Source organism: Equus asinus, chromosome 10 (assembly GCF_041296235.1).
Source record: "Equus asinus isolate D_3611 breed Donkey chromosome 10, EquAss-T2T_v2, whole genome shotgun sequence".
In the NCBI taxonomy this organism is placed as follows: domain Eukaryota; kingdom Metazoa; phylum Chordata; class Mammalia; order Perissodactyla; family Equidae; genus Equus; species Equus asinus.
The window spans coordinates 15,778,046-15,800,412 of NC_091799.1; the positions used below are offsets into that span (position 1 = coordinate 15,778,046).

The 22,367-nt window shown below is 46.7% G+C and overlaps 1 protein-coding gene across 4 annotated transcripts in view; it reads right to left on the reverse strand.

Moving 5' to 3' along the window:
- FUBP3 (far upstream element binding protein 3) overlaps window positions 1-22,367 on the reverse strand; it is a 51,039-nt gene that overhangs the window by 20,744 nt on the left and 7,928 nt on the right. For 2 of the 4 annotated variants that reach the window (XM_014863456.3, XM_014863454.3), the window contains exons 2-6: window positions 17,615-17,720; window positions 6,104-6,137; window positions 3,693-3,742; window positions 3,254-3,325; window positions 1,924-1,981 (exon numbers count right to left, since the gene is read on the reverse strand). In XM_014863456.3, the coding sequence (XP_014718942.3) occupies window positions 1,924-1,981; window positions 3,254-3,325; window positions 3,693-3,742; window positions 6,104-6,137; window positions 17,615-17,720 (320 nt within the window). The remainder of the gene's footprint in view (window positions 1-1,923; window positions 1,982-3,253; window positions 3,326-3,692; window positions 3,743-6,103; window positions 6,138-17,614; window positions 17,721-22,367) is intronic. The other 2 variants (XM_070518516.1, XM_014863455.3) reach the window with 1 other exon arrangement.

Here is a 22,367-nt window from a genome sequence, read left to right on the forward strand (position 1 = left end):
CGGGGGGGGAGCAGGAAGGAGGAAGGCAGCCCTCCATCCAGCTCCAGCTCCTGCCCCACAACCCGCGAGGGCTCTGCCATCCGCCACACCACTGGGCTGGAATTGAAAAGTAACACACACCACAATACCAACATGCCAACACAGCCCCTCCCAGTCTGCCCTCTGCCCGTGCTTGTGTCTTGTATTCACTCCACAAACACGTCTTGTCTCCTGAGAATGCCAGGTGCTCTGGTGACAAAGACCACTTTCGATTCCTTTGCCTATCTCTCTGTTCCCCAGTCCAGCATAACCCTTCTCACAGAGCAGACACTCCACAGACATTTGTTAAATAAGGGAAGAGAGAGAACAATGAGAAGGAGGGGAAGAAAGAAAGCAGGGGTTAGTAGTCATCATTTGAATTCCCAAACGCCACACTACTTCTCCATAGCCAACCAGACTGCTCTGACTTTTAAGCTCAGGCTACGAATCACCAGTTGGGTTTCAGGGGTGGAGGGGCGGCAGCAGAGCCCTGAAGCAGCTGGACAGTCACACCCAGCTGCTTGGCGCTGTGCACGCCGATGTTCAGGACCCCGCATCTCACCTGCCGTGCTGTTTGGTGCTGACTTATCTGGAGGCGGGGGGAGGAGCTGCGGGGCTGAAACATGGCAACCCAGCCTACCGAGGTCATCTGTCGGCCACTTCCCTTTTCTGCACCAGAAGCTCCCCTGCTTGTCACTTGAGGTATTTATTCTTTAAGTCACCATGTGCACTCTATTTTTTGGTTCCTTTAAAAGGGAAGAATTCAGCTACTAAACAGGCTGGCTGTACTGCGCACTGAAGGAAATCGAACCGTTTCCTCCTAAAGTTACAATCCCATTGCCTTGACTGCTTGGGGAGAACAGGAAGCAGGAGCGGGTAGAAGAGGAGAAAGAAAGGAGAGAAAGGCAGGAAACAGACGCTGCCTTTTGTAGTCTTCAGCCTTTGTGTACAGACATCAGCCTCGTGTATCTTCTCAGTTACAGCAGCTTTTTAATATTTTGCTTGTGTACTAGATTAACCTGTGTTGGAAGAAAAATGCCTCAGCTCCAGCAAAACCATCCCGCTTGCCCTATAATGCACACCTGCCAGCGATATTTATTCTGGTTCACTGCTTGCAATGTTACAGCAGAACAAGAAAATTCAAACTCATCTGGGCTCCCTGAGAAATGGAAACAATAGAACAGCCCTACCTATTGAGCCAGACATAATCTCAGCACCCCGTCCCCAAATGCAATGCTACTCAGTAGATTGAAAGAGGAAAGCGAGCAGACTCTAAGTTAGTACATCCCCTTTCCCCAGGAGGTTCTTGGATTTCTGAGGCCTGCACCTGGTACCAGGCTCTGAGCATGCGTATTCCAGGGTAAGAAAGCAATGCTAGTCTTACGGCTGTTGCAAGGGCCCCAAAACTCAAGACACCCTCTGGCCGATCCATATGGCCCTCTGAGTGGAGCAATGGCCAGGAAGAATCAATGTATCTGGTTCACAAATACCAGAAGGGCCAGGGGATCAGCCCCAGGCAAAACTCTGGTACCAGTACTCTCACTGGTTCACACAGTGACAGGCTTATGAATCAGACCTGCTCGGGTAAAGGAGGTATTAACAAGGAAGAAGTAAGTTGATTAGAGCATTCAGGAGGGGTGGGAACCTGGTTTATGAAGTAGATGTTATGACAGTCGTGAGATACTCTGTAGGGTTTGAAAAAAAGGTGATACCTTGTGTGTTTAAGGTAAAAGAAAAACTCCCCTGGCATGGCAACCTCTGAGATCCTTCTCTACAGAAGCATCTACTTCGGTGGCCAGACTGCAGCATAGATCGACAGCGCTCAGTAACAGTTCTGCCTTCCCATTTCTCCCCATTTGGGGAAGGAGGAAGAGTGAAAGGAAAAAGTAAATAAAATAAACTTACTCAATACTTTCTGGGGTTCCGGTAAGTACACAGGGCCTCTCTGGAATCCCAGAACTCTCTATAAGAAGAATCAAGAAGATGAGGTGTGTTGGTGGGCATCAGGCAAGCGTGCACTCTGCCTCTGTGCGCACTGTCTCTCCGGGCTGCTTCCTACGCAGCCCCACAGAGCCCAGGCTCCCAGGAGAAGACAGTTTGCTTCCACTTGTGGAGACAACATGAAGCTGGGAGCTCCACTCTAGATGCTCAAAGGAGAAACAAGTCCTGCAGGGGAAGGTGAGAGGCGCGGCAGGGGTTTCTGAGTTGGCCCTAATTACCAGTCTCAGCTTCATTTCTGACCCACTTGTGGGCAAATAAGTGTTTGAGTCACTTAACCCGCTATTCCTCAGTTTCTTCATTTGCAGCGTGGTTTCATGGTCATTTGTTTGCAAATAGCTCTGAGGTACAGTAGTAAGGAATTTCATTATATGCACATTAGGATTATTACCAATTATTGCATGAATACCCCAAGAGATCAGTGACATCTATGTGGATCTGGTTCCAGGCCATTTGACAAGAGAGGAAAATCTTACTTTTCAACACCACCCATGACGCTTTACTTTGCTCCTAAAAAAACTGTCTCTTAAAATTCTTACTCAAAAAAAAGAGAGAAATACCTAACAGCAGTTACTGCCTTCGAGACACTGTAATAAGTATCTTTTAAAATGACAAAGATTTCTCTAGTTGAATATTCACCAAACCCCCTCCTCCACTGTGGAAAGAGGTCAAACTCAAATTAGATGCTAAAACTATAAATAAAATTAAAACTCTTCTTCCTCTATCCGTCTCTGTCCATATCGCACGGTCAAAACGGACAGAGCTGGGAAAGGTCCGAACTGCGTTTAACACGCGCTCATTTAGCCAGAACCCCCAGCTGGCCTCCTTCCACAAAGGGCAGGGCCTGCTAACCCAGGGGAGCCCGTGAGAAGCCCCCAGGAGGGGTCTCAAAGCCACAGGACTCCTCCAGGCCCCAGCATGCCTGGAATCACGTTCTGGTGCAGAAAACAGAGGCCCTACACAGCAGGTGTTCGGGAGGGGCCGTGCCGGGCCACGGATTGTGAGTGTCTCCCCGAGAGGCCAGATGGGCGGCCTCATGCCGGAGCCCACTTCTGCCCTGGTCTTTCTGGCTCTCATCTGGGAGTCCAGCTCCAGAGGTGCAAGGAAACCAGCAATCACATGTACTTACCCAGGCCCCTAAATTTCCAAGCAACAAGCAAAGGTACTGAATCTGGACAACTCTGCAAAATACTAATTTCTATCAAACTGAGATATATGAAAAAACAAAAGCCCTTACCTGAAGCAATCTGAATTTTGCAACCCGACTCTGCTTGAATCCGTGAGATCTGCTCCCCTCCCCTGCCGATGACTGAAACAAAGGGAACGGGGTCAGGACACGCCCTCATTCCATGCTGAACTACGGACGAATGACTTCACTGATTCAACACATATACACAGTGCACTCAGCACTACAAGTCAGCTTGGCCTCAGCGAGCCGACGGAGATCTTACGTGGAGCACAGCCGACCGAGGCAGGCACTCTAGCCCAAGTGAGAACAGAGGCGGAGCAGGGGATGGGGTGGGGCACCCAGGGCCTGGAGGGGGACCTGCAGAGCTTCTGGGTGCTAGAGGACATAGTGTGCAAAGCATTCTGCTACAGGAGACACTCACACTGAGAGATCAAAAGGAAAAGAACAGACAAGAATTAGGGGAAAAGTGGATAATGCGGATACTTACTAAATCCAACCATTTTATCAGGCACTTTGAATTCTTCTGTTATTACTGCCCTAAAAACAAAGAACATTTTGGAAAGACATATAGAATAAAGAATTTTTCAGCCATTTTAGGTTCCCCCAATTTCCCATATTGGCAATGGTGGAGGATAAAGGCTTAAAATGAATCACGCCAATCCGGGCAACTAGTCCCCAGCCACAAACAAGAGCACCATCTAATGAACCCTTCGGGTGATGGCTCCTTGAAGAGACCCGAGCCTCCCCACCCTTGCGTTGGAGGAAGAAACCTCTGGTTTTTCATGAAACCATCAACTCCACTAACATCTGCCTTTTCTTCATACACCTACTCCCAGTACTGCTTAACACTGAAGGATCCTTTGGGGTTTGGAGAACGCTTAGATTTGTATTCTGGTCTCCTCTCTAGATGAAGAGATACTCAACTTTTCCGCAACATTCCTTCTTTCCCATCTTGTCACTGCTCTCTCTCCTACCTCTAATTTATCTATGTCTTTTAGGATGAGATGGCCTAAGCGGAACCAGTATCCAATGGAGGCCTAACCAGTGTTGACCAGGACAGAATAATTACCTCACTTACTCTGCAAGGTCCTCCTGTTAAACGCTATCCCATTCACTATGGGTTTTTTTTTTTTAAACAACTACTGTACTGGCTCTTTCAAATAAACCTTCAAATCTGCCACCTAGAGTAGTGTGTACAATATCCAATTTGCCCAACACCCCAGAAAGCAATTAAATCTAAACATGTACCTTAGGAGGAAGCTAAGTTTAAAAAAGCTAAGTTTAAAAAAAGGTAAGCACTTTCAACCACCCCTCACATGGCTGGATTTCCACCCATCACAGAAAGGACGAACAGAGTGCATGTTCAGGGAAACTGCAGCACTCAGAAGCAATGCAAGAGGGTCAACAGCACTTGCCACAGGATCACCCTGACGAGCCAACAGCCTTCTCCCCGTGGAGTTTACACCCTCAGCTTTATATCCACACAGGGATTCTCTCTACCTCTTGGGATATTCGAGTTCCCCCCGAATTCAGGCAATTCTGGGGTTCCTAATCAGTCACACTGTGGAGGACAAGGCCACGCCTCGGATGGCCTAATGCACGCTGAAACAGACACGGGGCCCTGCTGGGACGCGTTTCCTGACTGTGATGAAGGCTAACAGTGCCCTGGAAGTGCAGCCGCGAGGCCGCTGCTCACACATGTAGCACAAGCTGTCTACGTTCAGAAATATTCCCTGGGGAATTTACTAGGAAGGGTTAAACACTATCACAATACAAAATGTCATGAAACTCAGGCAGTTCCTCAGCCCTCAGAACAATTCTGGCCGACTTTCTTTGAGGAAGAAATGTCGTAAGATGAACTGCTTTGAGCTTCCTGGAAGACAAAGCTCTATTCTAAATGCAAGGCTGAAATGTGCGTAACGCACTAAGTATACACATTTTGGAAAGCAAAATCCTGGCAAATTGTGGCTTTATAGGAAAGTTACATTTGATACTGACGACAATCTCATTTAAATTAAGTCATTAAAAAACAACAACAACAATGATGACAACAAACCCAGGATAAATCTTTTGGTTAAGGGATGCCTGGTGATTTCTAGAAACTCCCAAACATTTCTGTAGAACACAAGAGGACATAATTGTGTCATCGCTGGTGAAGGCTAAGGATAGCATGTTACAGTGACGGACACACAGCACAAACTGTCAGCCACTAGACAAGGGAAGCTGTGGCCTGGTTCCCTGCAGGCTTTATCCTTTTTGAAGGATAACGTTGTGGCCAAATATCCTATCTTACAGAATGGTCTTTTAAAAGCTTGGTCTTTGTATCTCTCTAAATCCTCAATGTTTAAGGGAAGGCTGTGAGGGGAAACCGAGGCAGGGAAACAACTGGGCACTTATCCAAGGTTCGCTGGCAAGTCCCTGTCACTACAGCAGGGGTGGACCTCAGGGTTCTGGCTTCCCAGGCCTGGGTCTCTTGAGTACCAAAGCTCAATCTGCGAAAGCCCGACAACTCACACCTCTTCGGACACCTTTTCAGGTGAAGAGGTTAAAGATTCATAAAAAAAGTCTAAATCCTGGGAAAACCATCACAGCAGGAGGGAAAATTTCCCATTCTCTCCTATTAAATTAAACGTCCGGGGGCAGAAAGAGCAGCTCTGACATTCTAGAAGTCTTTTACGTCTACATACAATAATGGCTGATTTTTAATACCTCGTACCAGTTTATCCCTCAAGCTTACACTGTCTTGGAAAGGGCTACAAAAAACTTGAGTCTTAAAGAAATCTAGCCCATGGTTTTTCACACTCTCAACCTCTGACTTTCTAACACTCTAGTACAGATGGTGGATCAATAAACAATTAGAAATGATCAATAAATAATAAAACATAACCCACTGCTTACCTTTGATGTACCAGGGCCCCTAACTGGTTACCTACTGTGGCAAAGAGAAAGAGAAAAGAAAAATCAAAGCATTAGCACGGATAAACCAACTTCATCCTTACACGAGTTCTTAGCATTTCAGGGGGGAAAAAAGAAAAGGAGAAAGCAAGCAAACAGTAATTTAGGCTCAGTGGCTGAAATGAATGCGTTATCTGATACGAAACAGGAGGGGATGTCTTGATCAACACAGTCTCTAACCCAGAGTCCAGCTGAATGCAGGATAAGAAATTGATCTGTGTGTCCACACGCTGGGCGGCCTGGGAGAAAATCCTGCTCACCCAAATCCCTGTCACCTCCTACTCCCTCCCCTCTGGACCCAAACTCATGTAAAGACGGAGGGTCCTTCTCTTTGTAAAACAAATGAGAAGATTTAACCTCCTGGCTCAGAAGCGTGGTGAAGGACTGCTCCCGCAGCTGCCGTCTCCAGGAACACGCACATATGTTCTGCCAGCCGCGGGGCACCCACTTTCTCCCTACCCTCCCAAGAGCATAAACAGCTCAAGGAGAGGATTCGGCCTCCTCCCTCCTCGAGCCTCTTCACTGACCCGCTGTAGCAGTCTGCATGCAGTGGACACTAAGAACGAGCAACTGCCTTTCAAGCCCATTTCACAGAGACAACAGTGCCAAATAGCCTCTTATTATGAAAACCAACTCTGTAATCACATTCCCACAAAACCACTTTAGCTATGCTTTTTTATTCCAGTTTCTCCTCTTTCAGCCATTGATGAGTGTCTCCTTCACCAGCCATCAGCAAAAATGATTCTGTGGTGTTTCTCTTCTGGAAAATGCAGCCCAAGAAACACAGTCAGCAGACAATGAAAAAGTATAAATCCCAAACATATCAGAAAGAACTGAATGAATCTTACAGTATGCTAACAAGAGCATTCAAACATCCATCTCTGGGGAAAGTTCCAAGAAGGAGCGAGATGAGCTAAGCGGGGAAGATCAATCATAGCAACTTCAGAGCAAAGAGTGAACTGGGTAACATCTGAAATACAGGAAGCCAACTGCTCGTCCTTCTGCTTGAACTTAAGCCTGTCATTCTCTGACTGGACAGAAACTGGTCAGAAAAAGACAAAAGAAAAGAAACCAAATCATAATATTTCAAAAGGAGAAGAAACAGCATAGAGAAACAATGCTAGCAAAAAGTAAACGAAGCTATGAGTCAATACCATATTTCTTCTGGATCAATAGCAAGATAATGGTCTGCAGCCAAAACATTGACATTACATACTGTTAATCTGCTTATCTCAGGGATAAGAGAATTGTTTTTTATTGACTCTTAAAATTTTCTTCTTGCATTTCCACTCTGAATATGACAAACGCTCTCACTTGGGGTAGGTAGTGTTCACGATTCTCATTCCATGAGAAAACTGGGCAATTATCAGCTTAGGAAAGGAATCCTCGTCACATACACAGCCCCTACATGTTGTGACAGAGGAATGTCCACCACCTAAGGCAGTGGGTATGAAAAAACACGCCAAAGGAGAGCGTCCACGAAAGAGTACCCTCGAGTTTGGTTAGCTGTTCCTATGCAGCTTTCCTGCTTACTGTGAGAATTCCTCTCGTAGGGTAAAGAATCCACTGAAGACAGAGGAACCAAATGTCTTCAAATGACAAGAACACCAAGGAGAGGTGCCTTCCCCCACAGGGCAGCACAGCCACACCTTGGCTCTGGGCTGCCTGTGCCGCTTGCTAAGAGACGTCCAAAGGCTGACGACCTTCAGATACTTCAGCCAGAAAGGCCACAGAGAGAGAGTAAAGGGCAACACCAGCCCCGAGAACATTCAGAGGGCTCCTGGTCAAAAGCCACCTGAAATTTTGTGTTCATCACAAAAAAAGGAAATTCCTTTTTGTTGGCAAAGTATATGTCACAGGTGCCACGAACACAGAATCAATTCTGACAACCAACTGCTTTGCTAACAACTGGACGTGCTGTAACAAAGACTGGAAACAAAAGCACACACACTACCGTCCCACAGACAGACAGACTGCTGAGACCACACCACCCAAGAATGAAACCAAATTCAAACCCAGAGTCAACTCTTTGTGTTGGTGGACTCATAAGGAGGACAAATTGTCCCCCTCCTCCATATAAATGCTGTGGCCCAAGGTTGAGACATGTGATTTGAAGTTTCATTCCCTTTGCAAACATTCCCATTTGGTGCCTAAAAATGAAAACCAGCAGTCAGATAAGGGGTGCTGGGCGCTCACACAGCAAACTGATAACGTCCAACTCCACGAACGGGGACTGCTCCTCAGTTTCATGGAGAGGGGTCAACTGAGGGAGGCCCATGGGAACACCGATCAAGCTCAATTTAATGGTAACTACAGTCATTTTACTGTAAAAAAGGAAAAAGGCTGAATAAAATCAGTCCTATTTCCCGCTAATGGCGTACGTTGGTCGACAACGCTTCATCTTGCCTCAGAAGTTCACCTGTGCTCACTTCCAGCACACACGCGTAAACACACGCACACAGGCGTGGCGCTCATTTATCGTGCACGCTACATAATGGGAAGCTGCCCGGGCTACGGAAAAATGAGCTTCCCATAGAAAATATTCATGCTACCATATGAGAAATGCTTTCTCAAGAGTAATACTATGCCAATTTCAATAACGGTCTTCGAAAACATAAGGCGGCTGGACACATTTTTTCCCAATAGAGAGGAGAAAAAAGTCTTCATTTTTCTTTCTCCAAAAGAAATGTTAACAAAATATCACTGGGGAACATACCCAACTTTATAATATGCAAGAATTTTAATAGTTAATGCCCATCAACACCTCAAAGAAGCCCAAAGGACAGCACCATTGCTCCCTGTAATGGCACAGATGACACGCGGGCGTCGCGCACGGAGCAGCAGACTGCGGGCAGGTGAGTGAGTCGGTCAGGAGAGAAAACGCCAGCAGTTTTTATAGGACTGGCAATACAAATCAACAGACCGAACCTCCCTCTTGAGACTGTGAGGAGCATCCCCCGTGGCCTTCCTGGGGCTCGGCCCGACGCCTCTCCAAGCCCCGGGGAAGGTCAGCATGAGGCGGCCACAGAGATTTCTGAGGTTTTCAGAGCGTTTGTAAAAAGCCTTTCTCCTAAGGACAACACAAAGGCTTCCTGTGTTCTAATGCAGCAACTCTAAGCCCAGGGCCACGGAACACTGACACGTTGGAGTTCAGCTGAACATCCCTAGACAAGCAATCTGTTACTAATTTTGGAAATTATTATTTTTTTAAAGTGAGAGTGAATTAAAGTCTATCAAAATTAACGTCACCCTCACTGGCAGTCCTAGGATTCTTTTAAGTCAAAAAAAGCGCCCTCACTAGCGTCCCTAGGTGCGTTCCCAGACGCCAGCATGCATGAGGCCACCCCTCGAAGGAAGACGCTGCTGTCGCCAGCCCCTTTACGGCGAGGAAGGCGTCCCACACCCGCGCTCTCGGGCGGCAGAGGCGGGGGCCAGTGCGCATGTGGACTCTGCACCCATCTCGGCTCCCTGTCCTTCATTTGGGGAGTTTCAGCATCATCATTGTTAATTCTGTGATACTAATCCTTTCGGTCATTCTTCATCCTACAAATTGGTGGCTTTTGAGCATGGGCACCATGCTAGGTCCTGGGGGTGAAATGGCAAGGTCACCTCTGCCCTCAAGAAGTGTGCAGTCTAGTGGGGAAGCAGAAGCCTCCGTGATGAGCAGCGACCTATCCCAGTCTAGGGGTGCGGAGATGTTAGGGACCCTGCCTGCGCTCCTCCTCAGGTCAGGTGCCTGCTGGGGGCCTGACCCAAGGAGCAGTGGAGTAAAATTAAGAGGAAAACTAAGTCTATGACTTATTTACAGCATTATGTTCATTTAATACAGTGGTCATGACATCAGCGTAGGGGGTCAGGACCAGCTTTATTAATGTGAAGTAGAAAACAGAATGTATCATATATAGTAAGGATATAGATTTCATAAAGCTTTTATTTCAACTACACGTTTTAATATGTGTGTACTAACTAGTTCTGATAGAAATATGAGTTTCACACTGTGAGTCAGGCATTTTAAAAGTTGAAAATAACTTCCTATAATCCTTATGGTAATCTCATGAAGTAGATATTATCTCCATCTTACAGGTGAGGAAACACAGTGGTCAGAAAGGTTAGGCAACCTGCCCAAAGTCACACAGCTAACTGGCAGAGCTGGGATTCAAACCCTCATCCATCAGACTTTGGGGTCCACCCTTCAAGCACACACTATTACGGCACATGAGACAGAGATCCAGGTTCAGCCCTCCTCCTACCACTTCTCAGGCACCTGCCTTGGTCAAAGCACTTCTCCAGACATCTGTGTGACACGGACGCCCAGGACTCCTTCCAGCAGTGACCTTTTCTCATGCTGCGCAGGCCTCCACCGCTCGGTCTGTTCACCCCAGCAGGCACTCACCTGTCCTCCATTGCAAGAATGTGACAGAAATGGGAGCACACAGCACGGAACCTGCGGGGACGGGTCCTGCACTAGGTCTAAGGCCCTGGAGATGCAGCCAGGTGGTTGTGTGCATCAACAGTGTGTTCCTCTTTATTACTGAGTAACAGTCCATCATGTGCATGTCCCAGTTTGTTAACCATCCACCTGCTGAAGGACATCTGGGCTCTTCTCAGTTTTGAGCTATTGCAAATAAAGCTGCTGGTGGACAGGTTTTTGTGTGAACACAGGTTCTCTCTGTCAGGGATCAATGCCCAGGAGTGTAACTGTGGGCAGAATGTAAGTGCATGTTTAGTTTTCTAGAGAGGCTGTACCATCCGATGTGTTTTAAAAGCTTCTTGGGTGGCTCTCACAACCAGCTGGGGTAGAGAGCCACTTTGGGTCAGATATTTTCTGACAGAATTTTGAAAAAACTAAGAATCTTCTTTTAATTCGACACCTGAATTCTTTCCCTAGGTTGACAGCTACAAAGGATACGACAGGTACTGTGATGAGCTCAGTCATATCTCTGTTGCAACACTGCTGCTGCGGCTGCAACTCACCCCTTTCTGTGGAAAACGTCTATTTCACCGAGGTGGCTAAGCCAACTGTCAAACCAATCGGTCGGATCATCCTTCGCCAGGAAAAAACCTGCACTTCCTTTTTCCAACTCCCACATACGTGTTAATATGCACCCACACGACTGCCTCTCACATCTGACTCGTAATCCTAAACTCCTAAAACGGGTGGGTGGAGGGGAGGAGGGGACTGCACGCACCTCTGCCACGGCTTCTCACCTGGATAAAATCGAAATCAGATCCCGGCCCCTTCAACATTTCTCACCAAGACTCTCACGCTTTGTCACCTTGGGATTCCCACCCAGAATTCCTGACTCACCTCTTCTGGGTCACTTGAGGACTCTGCCAGCTCAGGCGACAGCCCACCATAAACCACAGGGAAATGGGAAAGGGACAAGGAAAGGAGAAGGGCACAGGCCTCCAGTGAGACACAGTCCCTGGAGACCCATCGTAGGAAGAGGGGCAGAGGGTGGAAGCGTGGGAAGGGGTTTCCTTACACCTGCCCATGCCCCCCGCCCCCGGGAGTCTCCACGCACCCCAGCCTGACGGGTGCCGCTATCACCCCTCGCTGACTTCACCTCGTTGGTGAAGGCAAACCTCTCCCCTCTAAACTGAGTTTCAGCCTTGGCCTTTCATCCTCGTGGCGCCCATCACTAACCTCCACTCAGGGAAAAGGATCAGCATCTCTGAGACTCATTTTCCTCTCTTTCCCAAGCAGAGACTCTGGTACTCGCACACTCCTGCCTGAGGTGGCGTGAGCCACAGGCATGGTCTGAACACCCAGGCCATTCAGTTGCAAGAACCCTGACCCTGGCCACTACCTGGCATGGGCACCTCTCATCCCTCTTCTCTCTCTGAAAGTCTGGAATTTTTAAAAAATCTTTCCTCCTCACTCCTTCTTTCCCCCTTTTCTTTTTGCTCAATGCCACAAATGCTGAAACAAAACCTGGAAAGAACCATAAAAATATTCTACTCCAGTCTCCTGTACATAATTCACTGGATCGTACACTCAAGAATTCTTTTTCCTTCACAAGAATATCATCAAGATGAAATTAGAAAATTAAAATTAATTTTCTAAATTTCTAAAATTAGAAATTAAAAATCAGAAAGCACAGTACTATATAAAAAGGTACTACATAAACATGAAAGGTAAGCCTTCGCTAGAAAAGCAGGCATATTTTCAGTCATTTGTGTGCCCTCTACCCCTAGTAATGGCAGAACAGACCTTTTCTCACCTGAAATTCTGGTTCGGGTGCCACCCTTTACACAGAGGGTGGGGAGAGTGGGGCCTGTTTGATTCAACTACAAAAGCTCGGGGGGGGGCGTGATTACGTAAAACTCTCCCAGGGCAGAAAACTGGAGAGGCTGCTCTCCTGGCCCCTAGAAACGTACAGCGATGAGGAGATGAGCGACTTGCCCAACCGCCAGCACCTCTGCGTCAAACCTTAGAAAGCACTTGTTTTCTCAGGCAGTCAGATGGTGGAACCCAAGACAGGGAGATCTGTTCAAGAGAATCGGGGTGGGGGGGACCCCCTGTACCCTCCGCCGACTGAAGATTAAGAAAGTGTTAGTTAATCATTTGACAAGGCTGATTTAGGATCAGAGGCTGGCAAGCTATGCCTGAGGGCCACCTTCCCGTTTTTGTAAATACCAAGTTACTGGAACACGGCCACGCTCATTTGTTTACATACTGTTGATGGCGGCTTTCGAGCTCCAAAGACAGAGCTGAGTAGGTTGGACAGAGACCATACGGCTGGAAAGCCTAAAATATTTACTGTATGGTCCTTTAAGAAAAAGCCTGACAACGCCTGATTTAGATTAAATTTAAATTTATGCTAAGCCACTTAGCTACTACTATTCTTTAAATTTGGAGCTTACTTTTCACAAGGTTTCCCAAACGCTAATCGCAGGATATGAAGAGGGAGAACTCAGACATCAAGCCTTTATTCACGCACTACATAAGGTAGGTGGAGAAATAAAGAGACCACTGCCACAATCATGGCACAAGACTCCAGCAGGAGAGACACAGGCACCCTGGTTACCTGCAGAATAAAGCAGGAGATGACATGGGCCCTAAGGAAGGGACAAAGGAACCGCTTCAGATGTTCAGAGCAGAACGGGATCTTTGATTCCCTTGTGAGGTGGCTACGTGAACAAAGGAGGAAAGCGGAGGGAGCAAGGAGAAGAGGGGACCACAGAAGATAAGGAGGCTGGGTGGCACCTCAGCGGGCACTGAAGAACGCCAAAGGATGAAGATGAGCACAAGTTTCTAGAAGGACGTCACATCTATCAACTCTGAGACCTCAGAGCTGTAGGAGTCAGCCAGGTGAAGAGCCGGGATGGGTACGTGCTTCTGGAACAACAAAGAGAAAAACAGATGACTAGACTGCCACAGGGTGCAGGACAGGGAAGCAAGGCCAGAGGGCAGGTGGGTGATGCCCGGTCAAGAATAGCCAGACCTCCCTGCTTCCCGGAAGCTGCCACAGGTCTCAGAACAGAGGAATGGAACTGGTCAGATTGGCTCCAGCTGTAGCATGAAATACTGGATGGGAAAGCTGTCAGCCCGAGACCAGCAGGGAGCTCCCGAATTGGTGGGGTACACCTCAAAGACCCTTACAGGGTGTGGGTGCCAAGACTGAGATGCTGACAGGTAAAGTTCCCTGACCCAAAGGCGGAGGGCAGTGGACCGACTGCTCTTCCCAGGTCAGGGCACCAAGGCTGGCTCTGAAAGCTGAGCCCTAAACTCCTTTTGCTGAGTTCCAAGCAGTCTCATGAGCCAGCAGTCTGCCTGACTGTTCAAAACTGCCCTGCAACACAAAAAACCCACAGGCCTTTCTATCAGGAACAAACCTGCTCCCTTGTTCTAGTGCCTGGCACTTTTTTTAACCCTCCTATTCATATTCCTGTTTGCAAATCGCAACGTCCTGAGCGAACCTTACATTCAGGTTCTCTCTGGTTCACTTAAAAGCCGATTTAAAAATTGAAGTGCTGGGCCGGCCCCGTGGCCGAGAGGTTAACGCACTCTACTTTGGCAGCCCACGGTTTCACAGGTTCAAATCCTGGGTTTGGACATGGCACCGCTCATCAGGCCATGCTGAGGCAGCATCCCACATACCACAACTAGAAGGACCCACAACTAAAAATACACAACTATGTACCGGGGGGCTTTGGGAGAAAAAGGAAAAATAAAATCTTTCAAAAAAATTCTGATTTTGGGCTGGCCCCGTGGCCGAGTGGTTAAGTCCGCGCGCTCCGCTGCAGGCGGCCCAGTGTTTCGTTGGTTCGAATCCTGGGCGCGGACACGGCACTGCTCATCAAACCACGCTGAGGCAGCGTCCCACATACCACAACCAGAAGGACCCACAACAAAGAATATACAACTATGTACCGGGGGCTTTGAGGAGAAAAAGGAAAAAATAAAATCTTAAAAAAAAAAAAAATTGAAGTGCTGGGGCCGGCCCTGTGGCCAAGTGGTTGGGTTCACGAGCTCCGCTTCGGTGGCCCAGGGTTTCACCGGTTTGGATCCTGGGCGCGGACATGGCACTGATCATGCCATGCTGAGGAGGCGTCCCACACAGCAGAGCCAGCAGGACATACAACTAGAATATACAACTATGTACTGGAGGGCTTTGGGGAGAAGAAGAAGAAAAAGAAGACTGGAAACAGATGTTAGCTCAGGTGCTAATCTTAAAAGAAAAAAACTGAAGTGCTTTTAAATAACCCAAATACCACCTCGGAGAACCAGGGGACTGAACTTTCACCTCCCAAAGGTTAAAGAAGCTGGCCTCACAGGAAAGTTAGAAAGTGCACATTGCTAAAGAAGTGATCTGGTGACCTTCTGTCAAAAAACCCCAAGCCAAAGCAAACTAACAAAAGCCTGCACAGCCTTGGAAAGCTTTACTGCTGAGGAAAAGGTGCCGGGCCTCCCGTTCGCTGCTCGTCTGTTTTTCTCAACTTTCTCTCACAAACAGCAAGACTGCGGCCCTCAGAAAGCTGTCGGGTAAACACGAACATCACTTTCCTTGACAGGATCTGTGGACACACATATTTATTCAAGAGAACACAACTGGCCCAGCGCCCTGATCCCCAGCAGAAGACAACCGACGAGTGAGGCCCCAGACGCCCAGGTCCTCGCCGACACAACAGCAAGCCTCAGCCTCTGCCGCGGAGGACAACGTGCAGACCAGCGGACAATTTACGTAATTCTGTTATTTAAACGGTGCTCACAGAAGAGAGGATTAGCTGCAACCGACCGTAATACAGAGTCTCAAAGGCCGGCGGGGAATTGCTTGTGCTTCAAATAGTCTGTTGTTACAAAACTTGGACGACCTAGCAGGACACGGAAAGCCGCTCTCTCAGTTCTTTTCCCCTACAAGCAGGCTTAATATTTAGGAGGAGGAAAACAAAAACCACGTCCATTATCTGATTACAAGGACTCAGTCTCCCAAAGGCAGACATGCAAAAGAATCATAGTTCTCACAAAAGACATGAAAATACACAATATAATAATGAACTAGAGTTTCAAGTGAGATTCTGAACTTACTGGTGACTTACTAGCTACATCTGCCAGCTCTGTAGGTCTCTTTATCAATAAATTCAGAGCCTTTTAGCAGTAACTTTCAAATGAGTGTGCAAAGGATTAATGGGAGACAAAGCGCAAAATGCCAGAGGCTTCGTGTGCAAATATTTAGGCGTTCCTTACGCAAAGGACACAGTGAATACCTAGTCATGGCGTGTACAAGTTTCACACCTCAACTCCTCGTGGTGGGTGAAACCAACATTGGGAGTAGTGAAATGTACTGATCTTGATTTCTGGAAACAGTGGGCCAGAGAGACTGTCCATTACAAGACATGCTCAGAGCCAGACAGCTTCTTCTTATTTTTATATGGATTTCCCATAAGAGGAACTGAAGGGTCACTGCCCTGCAAAGGTAAAAAGGCTACTTCACATGACAGCTCTTCACTCAGGCAAGAACAGAGAACGCAGCCAGTCATATTGGGCCCAAGAACTCACCAACACCAGTCAAACATAAAAAGATCAGAGGGTACCATCTTGTAGCAGCAGTTCAAGTGGCCACCTTAGTTCCAGTGGCTCTGGGGTAGATTTTCTATGTGCGTGATCATAAACATAAACAGTTTTTTTAAACAGACAAGAACTTTTATATTCAAATGAGTAACGCCCCTTTAAAGTCTTCACAATGTGAATCTATACAATTATACCAAAAAGGTTCCCACATTTAAAAATAGTGGTGATCTCGGGGCTGGCCCCGTGGCCGAGTGGTTAAGTTCGCGCGCTCCGCTGTAGGCGGCCCAGTGTTTCGTTAGTTCGAATCCTGGGCGCGGACATGGCACTGCTCATCAGACCACGCTGAGGCAGCGTCCCACATGCCACAGCCAGAAGAACCCACAACGAAGAATACACAACTATGTACCGGGGGGGCTTTGGGGAGAAAAAGGAAAAAATAAAATCTTTAAAAAAAAAAAAAAAAATAGTGGTGATCTCCTCTTTTAGCATCCCCAAAGATACCAGAGAAATAAGTCATGCTGAATTACATTTTTTTCTACATACATAAAAACATGCACTTTTTTTGGAAAAGGAGATTACACAATATATACTGTTGTATGCCTCGATTTTTTCATAATAATAAATCAGAGAAATATGTACATACATATGTGGTTAGGTGCATACACAGACTGACAGGACGACAGAAAGAGAAGACACTGGCCCACCCACTATGTGCACATTCGTGGACATTCTAGTGTATTTCAGAATCCCTTTTATAATCATACTTTGCAGGAGACAATGTGATAAAGGAAGTCCAAGTTCTGTGCAGAAACACATCTGACAGATACTCTTTGCCAAGGTGCTGATGATAGGCACTTCTAAGTGGTCTCAAATTTTGCGAGGAATGGAATAGGATATATAAACAAGCCAACAAAATGCCAGACAAATTAACGAATGAAAGGAAAATGGATGCTTCTAGAAAGTGCCTGTCATAAATGGGAATGGTAAGAAACCCAGCAGACAGACGGTAGAACGGTCACCAATCCCCTTCCCATTCTTTAAGGTCAAGATGTGGCCACGGCTTCCTCAGAGCCCCACAGCAAATCTTAGCTCCACTTTGGAGAAAAGCGGGCACTTTAATTCCCACATGTTCACTGCAATAACGGAGGGCTAAATCAAGCAAAACTCTCAAATTGGTGTAACTGTTTCCAAGCTGATGCTCAACGGCCAAGTCTTTACCTTACAGGCCAGCTGGAAAGATGCCTGTATTATTAAGGCAAATGTGAACTCAAATGCTGGAGAACTGCTGGGGAGAAGCACCCTAAATACTTCCCCTCACCCACTCCTGAATCTTCCGAGTGCCGCTGGAGAGCACCGCTAACAAGACGGCTGACACAGACGCCAACTTAACCGGCAGGTTTACCACCATCTGAAAGGCACAGACACTCACAGCCACTTACCTCCATCATCCAAGGGCCGTTTTTGTACTCCATATCCATACACTGAGGGGTCCACTAGAGGTGTGGAATTATTCAAGTGAGGAATTGAGTCAATTTTAGCAGCAATCTACAGAGAGAATCAGATTTAAATACTCAGTAACAAATCATGGCTCTATCTGAGGGAGAAAGACAAGAGTCCTCTTTAAAGGGCTGTCATGCTATTTCTCCCCAGACCTACGGTAACACACAAGGCAATGTCGTGCAAGGACAACCACTGGAAACTGAGTTTTCCTTTGGTCTTAATAATAACGTCTCTTTAGAAATAACACTTCCAAAAATTTGTCTTCTACAAGCAAATTAGTATTTTAAGTTACCACTTAATATACAGGAATACTGCACTTTAAGGAAAAACGCCAGCCAACAATATGAAGAACTTTGTTCAAAAGGTTTTCTCACAGGATTCCCTTAAGAAAAACATTCTCCAACAATGTTTCAAAGGCCACCTCTGCTCGATGCTCTAACTCTTCAGGAACACATCCACCCTGCTAACGCTGACAGCTATAAAGTGACGCTGTGACCCACAGAGATAGAAAACAAGAAGCTGCTCTTCACTGCAAGTCCAAACAGCGTGGGGGCTGACCATCTGTCTAGACTATTTCAGCAGGATTCCTGCACCGGAGAAAGTGAAATAATTTCTGAGAGCTATTTCAGAATTTGTAATATTTATTATCAGTTAAAGAACAGAACACAACTATCAAAATTTTTTTCCACCGGGGGGCCAGCCCTGTGGCCGAGTGGTTGGTTCACACTCTCTGCTTTGGCAGCCCAGGGTTTCGCCAGTTTGGATCCTGGGCGCGGACGTGGCACCACTCATCAAGCCATGCTGAGGCGGCGTCCCACATAGCACAACTAGAGGGATCCACAACTAAAAATACACAACTATGTACCCGGGGTCTTTGGGGAGAAAAAAGGAAAAATAAAATCTTTAAAAAAACCCCTAAAACTTTTCCCCCAGAAACAAATGCTATGTACAACTAACTTACTTACTTTGTTCTCATTAGCAAATTAAGTGAGATCTTCATAACAAATCAACTCTTTCATTTAACCAAAGGAATATTACAGCGACTGCCCTTGATGCTCGTCCCCGAGTGAAGCTCAACCAGCAGGGCTGAATGGGGGCAGCTAGCACAGCTGTCCCACAGAGCAAAGGCTATAATGGTAGTTCTCTGAGTTTGTCCAAACGTGCCCAGAAGTCTGAGACCTTCTGGAACCAACATAAAGATAAATTACCTTAAACAATCAACCAACGAAAGACGATCATGATACTGAAAACCCAAGGCAGGATTTAGGCGTCAGGCATCCTGGGATCAGGTCTCGTCCCTTCTGTTTATTAGTTCTGTGGCGGTGGGCAACTCTCTCCTCTCTGCGTAAGATCCTCTGGGTATGATAGCATGTGCTTCGTAGTTTTTGAAAAGATAATGGACTCTGAACACAAAGGAGCTCTGTATACTAGAAAGCCCTTCACAGGTAGCAGGGCTGTAACACAAGACAATTCACTGACAAACGCTGAGGGCCTACTGCACGCTGGGCTCTGTTCCAGGCACTGGGGTTCCTGCAGTCACCAAGAACAACCAGGTCCCCACTCTCTGGGGTGGGGAGTCACAGGTAAACAAGTTCGTCAATCAACTGATCTTTTCAGCTGGTGACATGCACGATGCCAACAAGAGAAGATGAAACCGAGTGCTTAGGAGGGCACTTTAAACGGTGGATCAGGGAAGGCCACTGTGAGGCAACATGTGATCTGAAACCTAAACGAGGAGCAGCAGCTGGCTATACAAAAATCTGATGAAGAGCATTCCAGGCAGAGGGAACAGCCTGCCCAAAGGCCCTGAGGCAGCAGCAACCTTGGTAGGTATGAGCCTGGAAGACAGAAGTTATGTCCCTAGAGTAGAAGGAACTAGATGTGTTCCAAGAGGTAAGCGAGAGCCAGTTCACACAGGGCCTTAGAGGTCACGGCAAGGGCTGGATCTTACAGGAAGGGCGAGGGGAAGCTACTGCAAGTCTTAGTAAGGGGAGTAACATGCTGATTTGTTTTTAAAAGATCCCCTTGACAAAGAAAATAGATTCTAAGAGGACAAGAATAGGAAGCCCATTTAGGAGATATTCCAGGCCAGGGGTCAGCAAACTACGGCTGCGGAACCACCTGCTTTTGTAAATAAGGTTTTATTAGAAAACAGCCACATGCACTTGTCTTGGTTGAGTAGTTGCACAGACCACAGGGTATGCAAAGAATACATACATCATTTATTACCTGGACCTTTAAAGAAAACGTTTGCCGATCCCTGTCCAGGCCAGAGACGACGGCAGCCTGGATAGGTGCTTGTTTAAAAACAGTACTTTTAGTAGTAATTAAAATATGCAGACAGACTGGGGATGGAAACCTCACCTCCTAAGTCTCAGGGCAAGTGGCCATTTGCTCTAGAACAAAATACTATATAAATCTTGCCTAACAGCATTCTACCACCGACTTGCAATCTTGTTCTCCATATTTGTTTTGGATAAGCTTGTGGAGGTTGGCTACTTACTTGAGGTACAAAAGTTACGTTTAAATAATCAGCTGGTAAGGCAGGTGAATTTAAAGGTGAGAACGCTGCAGTGACTTGTGCCCCATGGAGACCCTTCCATCTGCCACAATAAACTGAGCAGTAAATGGCTGATGTGGGGGTTTTCAAGACTACTGATCAAGATTTCAAGATTAGCTCAGGGCTAATCTTCCTCAACAACAAAAAAGCCTACTAAAATCATGAGTTAAAATTTAACGAGTGCTTACTATGCGCTAGTTTTTTAAAGACAGTCCAAAACATTCCCAGTAGACAGTGAAGATGACCCCAAAACACAAAGAATGGGGTACAGGGGCTAATGATTATCAGTGGATTCCCCCCAACAGCGTGCATGTCAAATCACTCTAGAAGACACACCCCACACCGAAGCTCTCCACATCAGGCACTCGCCCTGCTCCCTCCTGACAAGGCCTCTTGGCTTCCAGATCTTTCCCCTTCCTTCCAAAGTAGCTAAGAGGTTATTCCTGAGTCCTTGGCCTTCCTTATAATTTATAAATATGCTTCATAAGTTGCTGGAATGTCATTTTTTCCCCCAAGCTGGTATGCCAAGAGTTACAACAGTTCCCTCTTCCTAATTTCGACTACATCAATGAGAATCCTTCTCAAATACGACTGAGGCTCTCAGACTTGTTCTTCAGACATGTTTGCTTCAGTTATCGATAACTTGGGAAATTTCCACTAAGAGAGAAGCAGTATAGAACAATGGTTAGGAGGCGTAGCTCTGAAGTCAACAGGCTGCATCTGAACCCTGGCTAAACAAATGTTAGATATGAGTGTGACACTGTAAAATACAACTATATCATAATTTACATTGATGTTACATTATACATCATATTATGATATACTGTAAAGAAACAATGTATTTCCTTATTCATACAAATGCAACCTTGTTCCAAGAAGTGATTTTATTAATTTGCTTATTTTAACAGTAGCTGTTCCCTCAGTTACAACAGGGCAGGATCTGGTCAAGTGCTTTCCTTTTAGAAAGACTGGCCCTGAGCTGACATGTTGCAATCTTCCTCTTTTTTTCTTTTCCCCCCAAAGCCCCCAGTACACAGTTGTACATCCTAGTCGTGGGTCCTTCTAGTTCTGTGTGGGGTGCCACCTTAGCATGGTTTGATAAGCGGTGCATAGGTCCACACCCAGGATCCGAACTGGTGAACCCTGGGCCACCAAAGCGGAGCACACAAACTTAAAAACTCGGCCATAGGGTGGGCCCAGATTTTAAATGTCTACTAAAGGGGCTGGCCCCGTGGCATAGTGGTTAAGTTCAGTGCGCTCCACTTCAGTAGCCTGGGTTCCTGAGTTTGGATCCTGGGTGCAGACCTACACCACCTGTCAACCACGCTGTGGCAGTGACCCACATATAAAGTGCAGAAGGACTAGTACAGACGCTAGCTCAGGACTAATCTTCTGCAAAAAAAAAAAAAAGTCTACTAAAATAATGAGTTAAAATTTAACAAGTGCTTACTATGTGCTAGGCACTCTGTTAAGAGCATTTTAAAGATGCTAGCTATCTCATTTATTCCTCATGATGATTCTCTAAGTTGCTATTATTATTTCCATTTTAAGACAAGGAAAAGTGAGACTCAGAGAAGCTGTGACCTGCCACACGTCTTCTAGGTGGCAGAAACAGTATTTCCGCCCAGCCTGCCTGCCTGAAGCCTATGCTACTAACCACAGCACTAGGTTCCCTCCCTCTCCTCCACCTAACACTTTCTCCAACAGATTCCACTTCTCAAGGACTTCACACCCAACGATTTCCACTACACACAGCCCCAGCAATCCTTTGCATTGTAACTGATGGTTCTGAACAGCAGCTGCTCAAGGGAGGTGAGGTACATTCAGTCAATCATGGCGTAGGTCAGAAAACGGGAGTCATGAGGCCAGGATATTCCAGCACAACCAAGGCCACTCCAGTCCTCATCTGAAAGCATGACCTTGAGGGGACTCTGCTACTGATTTTCTACCACTTGAGTCACTTTTGCCCTCTTTTTGGGGGGAGATGGGGAACAGAATGGGTTATCGCACTTCTTTGGCTATTTGAAGCAAAGTAAGAGGTGACACACAAATAAACATGGCGGACATTTACCGTCCACTGCCAGTAGTTACCGGAAGCACAGAGGGAGGGAGCACCGGACCAGGAGTCAGCC